This window comes from Micropterus dolomieu, linkage group LG08, assembly GCF_021292245.1.
Source record: "Micropterus dolomieu isolate WLL.071019.BEF.003 ecotype Adirondacks linkage group LG08, ASM2129224v1, whole genome shotgun sequence".
Classification (NCBI taxonomy): domain Eukaryota; kingdom Metazoa; phylum Chordata; class Actinopteri; order Centrarchiformes; family Centrarchidae; genus Micropterus; species Micropterus dolomieu.
The window spans coordinates 5894399-5901577 of NC_060157.1; the positions used below are offsets into that span (position 1 = coordinate 5894399).

Consider the following 7179-nt stretch of genomic DNA (forward strand, 5'->3'; position numbering starts at 1 on the left):
GCAAGGAGATTCGATCTTTGTTTGGATGAAGAAACAGAGGTGCAAAATGTTAAATTTTTAATGCAGCAAACATAAAATCTTCTTTACCCAGATGGTTAGAAGAGTCTTTGAGGATTATGGAAATATTGATAAATGTTTCCATCTTTGTTTTTCAGGAAAAGCAGATGCTTAGCGCTGTAATGCTAATGCTGTAATGGTGACACATGACAGACACAAATTGGGGCTAGCTGTTGCCCCCTTACTAGTCTTTATGCTAAGCTAAACTAACAAGCTACAGTAGTATAATATTTAACAAATAAGATATGAGAGGTATCAATCTTCTCATTTGACACTCCGAAAGAATGTGAACATGTGCATTTCCCAAAATGTCAAACTATTCCTTTAACTAACTGTACACCCTACACACATCAAAACACAGAGACACACGTGCACTCAGAGTGAGTTTATTTAGAGCACCACAGATCACACAGCACACACACTGGTCCACTGTCACTCTCTTTTGTCGCTGAGCTGGAGCTCAGACGTTACAAATCTTGGGTGTTTGAAAAATTACACTTGGCTGAACTCGTGGTAAAATTGTAAATTCTGCATCTATGACACAATAGTGTTGCGTTAGGTTTTAGAATGTACATTTCATTGCATGGGTACTTTCTTATTGTGTAAGCATTTTGTGACGATACTGACACTGAGGGTTGCGTGTCGCCCAGAAGCAGAATTTATAATCACTACAAAACATCAAACACCACATTTTTCTAAATGTTCTGTTGCTAATTGTAACCTTTGAAGCACCTGCACTGTACAGTGTGTTGGAGATGGTCCCTCAGCAATACTGAGCAAGAAAAATCACTGGATTTTTACAGCGGCTTGTTTGTCGCCAACTCCTCCTGACAGATGCAAGATTGTTTTTACAGATAGATATTTTTAATTATACATCGTCTCATTTATTTTACCGTGCTGAATTTTCAATGAGCCAAAAGGTTAAATAATGGGAACAGGGGAGGAGAAGCTGGCTCATCTGAAGGCTTATAGGAATATGAGAAGCAAAAAGAAAAAGCCTTTCCCCCCCGGCGAGCCTTGCCAGCTGTCTCGTTTGTTGATGCAGTGTACTTTTCTCGCTCCGCACTCGCCCTTCATGGGAGCCTTTCTGCTTTTTCTTTGTCAGACCTCCAGGGTTTAACGTTATAATTCTGCTCCTGAACCGTGTGCTTTTAAGTTTTAACTCATTATGTGAGATACTGGAGTGGTGAGCTGCTTTTGGTTTTACGGCTGGTTATACGGACATTCTTGCAGTAAAGATCACAGTACAGGATAACTGTCAAGCCTTGGATAATGAAGAAAACGTATGTGAGTTTTTCCAGTTAGGATGCTCCCTGTTTTCTTCTGCTACAGGAACTCGTCTCTGCAGGTGGTGATTGGCTGCACGGTGCAACCGTGGCAGAAAATGCTGAACCAAAGACAATAATCAATGCTCCTTTAATAGCAGCATCTCCTTGCTGTGTCACATCTGATAATAAATCTGACTTTCATCCAGAAAGCAGAAGTGTAGAAGCTGTAGTTCATTAATTCCAGTTTCATGTTTGATATTGACAGCGCGGTTTAGCTATATAGATATAACTGTTTGGAATCAATCATTTAATTCCTGGAAAGAAATTTGAGATATGCATTAAGGGGAAACAGGGAGGTTATTTGTTTCAAACTGTTCTTGCATGAGCCGCGGTGATGTAAGTGGCACAGAAGATTCAAAAATATATATGAACTTGTCCAAGTTTCGAAGCAAGCAAGAGGACACAAAGGTGTAAAGTACCATCTCCTGTTGCAATTTATTTAAAAAACTTACTTAATTGTTATTCATGTTGATTTTTCAGTGCTTAAACATTCACTTATTGTGTTAATTGACAAACAGCAGATGACAATGCGGTGGAGAAAATGTCAAGAAACTTCATGACCAGCCAATCATTGTGTAGGCTTGGTGCGTTTTGATTACTGCGGGCACACCTGCTACTGCTCTGCTGCTTCTACTGACTGAAATCATGCTACCTGACGGGTTGGATCTGTACTTCTTGGAACACACAGTTCAAGTCGAGGAAATCCTAGTTGTGATTTGTGGCCATTATATTTCACTATAGTATTTTTTTATTTTTTACTTTTTATTTTTTATATTTCTATATATGCATTTATTTATGGTGCTTTTTATGATGTTTGTTCATAAGCCTTAATTTATTCAGTTGCCATCAAAGACAAATAAATAATGAAAATGGAATACACAGATTGTGTTTTTTTATTTGACCAAAACCTACTATGTTCCCCGCACTGTAGAGCTTGTATTTGTATATTTTGGACGTCATAAAAATGCATGCATTAATGCTAGAAAACTATTAGCTATATGCTTGTGACATTAATATTCTTCAAAATACTGCTATGCTATTTACACATACCAAAGTTTCCTGAAAATACCCACTATAGGATGATGCTGGCATTATTCTCACTTGAAAAAGTATGTGAGCCCTTTGGAATTACCTGGATTTCTGCATACATTGGTCCCAAATTGTGATCTAATCTTCATCTAAGTCACAACAATAGACAAACACTGTCTGCTTACACTGATTATACACAATTTGTTTTTTTAGATGTTTCTTTATTGAACACACTGTGTAAACATTCAAGTGCAGGGTGGAAAAAGTAAATGAACACCTAGGCTAATGACTTATCCAAAAATCTAATTTGAGTCAGAAGTCAGCCAAACTGGAGTCAGATGAGATTGGAAGTGTTGGTTAGAGCTGTCCCACCCTATAAAAAACACACACCAATTTTAATTTTGCCCTTCTCAAGAAGCACTGCCTGATGTGAACCATGTCTCGAATATAAGAGCTCTCAGAAGACCTAAGATAAAGAATGGCTGACTTGCAGGAAGCTGGAAAGGGTTACAAAAGTATCTCTAAAATACTTTATGATCTGTCCACGCTAGGACAAAATATAAAGCACTGTTGCTACTCTCCCTAGGAGTGGCCGTCGTGCAAAGATGACTGCATGAGCACAGCGCAGAATGCTCAATGAAGTTAAGAAGGGTCTTAAAAGTGTCAGCTGAAGACTTAGAGAAATCTCTGGAACATGCTAACATTTATGTTGATGACTCTATGATACGTAAAACAAGAATTGAGTTTAAGGGAGGACACCATGGAGTGACAAAATATTGACAGACACCAACATCAAAACCTCATCCCAACTGTAAAGTATGGTGGAGCAGGAATCATGGTTTGGGGCTACTTCGCCGCCTCAGGGCCTAAAAGGGTTCTGATCAGGGCCCGTATTTATCAAGCTTCTCAGAATTACTTTACTCATAAGAACACTGCTAAGAACTGAATTAAGAGTAAAAATATTCTTGGCTCAAAGCTGCGCTTAAAAGTTAGTTATCGAGCATCATAGTCCTAATTTGAGTGAAGTGTAGGACTAAATCTTAAGTGTCAGTCTTAGTGCTGATTTACAACACTTTGCTGTGCCACAAACAGGATTTTGGATGACGATGTAGCCAAGGACCAATTACTAAATAGATTTCCTTCTTTAAGAATATTCTCAGATAATTTCCTAAGAGCAGTTTATATTCAACACACATTTAATAAAGAATTTTCAAGATAATACATTATGATATAGGCCTACACTTTAATAAATTAAAGTTATATGAAATGCGCCTACTACTCCTGTATTGCCAGCTATTTGCATGAACTGTGTTTGCTTCTGCCGGATTACGGGGGGTGTTGTTGGGAAGTCGATGAAACGCATGACAGTGTGTGAAGCTCTAAGTGCTAAAATTGTTTCCATAACTATTCGGCTTATTGAGGGTTGTGACGGGCCAAAATCATCAGCATTGCTGCATTTGTCCTGTGGCAAAGAAACAAAGTGTCATCTCCACCTTCAGTTTAACTGAAAACGCATTACTGCGTAAAGTCAGTGGTGAGATGACGTCCCTCACCAACTCGCTGACAAAGTTTATGCCTGCGCGGTCCGACGCATGTCTCTGTCTCCACAGCGCCAACACAAGCCCTACTGGCAGCTCCTAACCACTTGAGAGACCTCTCCAGCTGTCTTAAATAACTGGGAGTGTAAGAGTGATTCTTAGCTTTGAGAAATTTGATAACTTGCTTTTATTCTTAAGTTTAAAAGTAGGAGTAAATTTCATGAATTCTCAGCACTTTGAGAAGCTTGATAAATACCAGCCCTGATCTGCAACTACAGGAAAAGTTTGATTGAGGTTATTGCTGCCAAAGGATGGTAAACCAGTTATTTAATCCAAGGGTTCACAAACTTTTCCCACCCTGCACTGTTAATAATGTTTACACAATGTGTTAAATAAAAACATGAAAACACAATTGTTTGTGTGGTGTTACTTTAAGCGGACTGTATTTCTCTATTGTTGTGACATAGATAAAGATCAGATCACATTTTATGACCAATTTATGCATAAATTCATGTAATTCCAAAGAGTTCACATAATTTTTTCTGTGACTGTATATGATCCTTATTGTCAACAAATCCCATGTAAAGAATACTCACCAGATGCAGTTTAGGTGAGTATTCTTTACATGGGATGGCGGCAGGACCGTGAATGTGGGACTGAAAATAAACTACCGTGCCTGTTGTTAATCACATGGGTGTTTTTAATAGTTTACATATAGTGTTGACACAAAGTTATACTAACCACAAACCACGTGATTAAAAAAATGGGGTTGCCCTCATTGAAATCCTTGTAGGATGAAATGTGGGACCCGTGTAGTTAATGTGTCTGATCTCACTTAGTCTCATGTTCTGCAGGTAGTTTCCTATAAAAACAATCTACTACTACTATCTGCTACTGTACATTGGTCTGCAAAAATACACATCATCAGTGCTATATAACTTGAACTGTAAACAATATCAAGTGTTCCCACTCAGACATCTAAAAACTGATTGCTCTGAGTAAAGCACAATAAGGCAACAGACTGGGAAACAGCGTAGCATGCGAGCCATAGAAGCTGAAGGTGAGAGGCTGAAGGTGAGAGGCTGAAGGGGGGCAGCAGAGCAGTGTCTTGCTTTTATCTCAGATTACCAAGAGCCATTTTGGGTAGAGCAGCTGCCAAACACTGTGGAGGAACTGCAAGCCAGTCATCCTGTACAAAAATGACCTTTCTGTGAGGAAGGAATAACTTAAAAAAGCTTAAAATAGCACGGCCAGCTTGGACCCGGAGACAGAAAACATCGACTGTAGTGTGTTGTTGGGAGGATGGCTGCAACATTAGCAACAGTGTTGTACCGGAAAATGTGACAGCAGCTTAGTCGTGTTGTTTCTCTTCTTTTGGGGGGGGCAGAGGGGGGAGTCCTGGTGACAAAGGTATTTTATACCAAACCCGATAAGTCAGATACCACCCCAACAGGCCGCATGCGGTCCCTTCAAACTTGTGAAGTGGGTCATGGAAGTAAACAGAGGTGCAGGCAAACATCCACACCCAAATGGTCACTATCAGATTCAAGGCCACATACAGCAGGTTGAGGACCATCCTGGGCAGAGCAGAGAGCTTGGCTGTCTGCAGGGAGTCCATAGGTGAAGTTTCTTCCTTGATTAAGAGAGCAGAATAGGCCAGGATGAAGGAGTGTCCCGAGATGTCATGGCCGAGCCAGTGGAAGCCGGCCCGCCTGCAGCTGATTTTGGATGTGAACTCCTTCTTGACAACATCCATGGCGTGAGTTTCAAAACACGAGCTGGTCATGTCCTCAATGTATAAGAAGGTTTCGGTGCAGATGTACCAGACGGCTGTTGCCACCACCAGAGATAGCAGTCGCCGGCCGAGGAAGGTCACACTCCTGTTGAAGGAGGAGTTGGAGATGAGGAGGAAGGGTGTCAGCAGCAGCAACGTCCACCCCCACGAAACTTTGACAAAATACCTGCAACAGGAACAGGGCATTCACATTAGCACTCAGCTAACAGTGTTCTTTATTAGAGCTTATTTGTGACTAGAGTTAATCAGCTTATAGGCACTCTAATATTAAATCAGATCTGAAGCAACTCTGTATTGAAGATGTTTTATTATTTGTCATTGTGCACTGGCAACCAAACTACATTCCCTCTTTGTATTAATTAAGTTATTTATCTATCTTAAACTAAGTATTTACATATATGAAGAAAAATTTGAATACTCCATCTTTAATACAGATCTGAAAAGATGACCATTATTCTTGAGCTAATTGGAAGACAATTAGTTCTACAGTATGTTAGGGTATGCTGCAGGTTATTTATTGATATACACAGATCAAAAAAATAAAGGGAACACTAAAATAACACATCCTAGATCTGAATGAATGAAATAATCTCATTAAATACTCCTTTCTTTACATAGTTGAAAGTGCTGACAACAAAATCACACAAAAATTCTCAATGGAAATCAAATTGATCAACCCATGGAGGTCTGGATTTGGAGTCACACTCAAAATCAAAGTGGAAACCCACACTACAGGCCGATCCAGCTTTGATGTAATGTCCTTAAAACAAGTCAAAATGAGGCTCAGTAGTGTGTGTGGCCTCCACGTGCCTGTATGACCTCCCTACAACGCCTGGGCTCCTGATGAGGTGGCCGATGGTCTCCTGAGGGATCTCCTCCCAGACCTGGACTAAAGCATCCGCCAACTCCTGGACAGTCTGTGGTGCAACGTGGCGTTGGTGGATGGAGCGAGACACGCTGTCCCATATGTGCTCAATTGGATTCAGGTCTGAGGAACGGGCGGGCCGGTCCATAGCATCAATGCCTTCCTTTTGCAGGAACTGCTGACACACTCCAGCCACATGAGGTCTAGCATTGTCTCGCATTAGGAGGAACCCAGGGCCAACCGCACCAGCATGTGGTCTCACAAGGGGTCTGAGGATCTCATCTCGGTACCTAATGGCAGTCAGGCTACCTCTGGCAAGCACACGGAGGGCTGAAATGCCACCCCACACCATTACTGACCCACTGCCAAACCGGTCATGCTGGAGGATGTTGCAGGCAGCAGAACGTTCTCCACGGCGTCTCCAGACTCTGTCACGTCTGTCACATGTGCTCAGTGTGAACCTGCTTTCATCTGTGAAGAGCACAGGGCGCCAGTGGCGCATTTGCCAATCTTGGTGTTCTCTGGCAAATGCCAAACGTCCTGCACGGTGTTGGGCTGTAAGCACAA

The 7179-nt window shown here is 41.1% G+C and overlaps 1 protein-coding gene across 1 annotated transcript in view; it reads right to left on the reverse strand.

Annotated features, from left to right (window-relative positions):
- Positions 1-4629: 4629 nt before the first annotated feature.
- Positions 4630-7179, reverse strand: part of fitm2 (fat storage inducing transmembrane protein 2) — a 58460-nt gene continuing 55910 nt past the window's right edge. Inside the window, exon 2 of the mRNA XM_046055185.1 lies at positions 4630-5913. Coding sequence (XP_045911141.1) covers positions 5304-5913 — 610 coding nt within the window. The 3' untranslated portion in view covers positions 4630-5303. The remainder of the gene's footprint in view (positions 5914-7179) is intronic.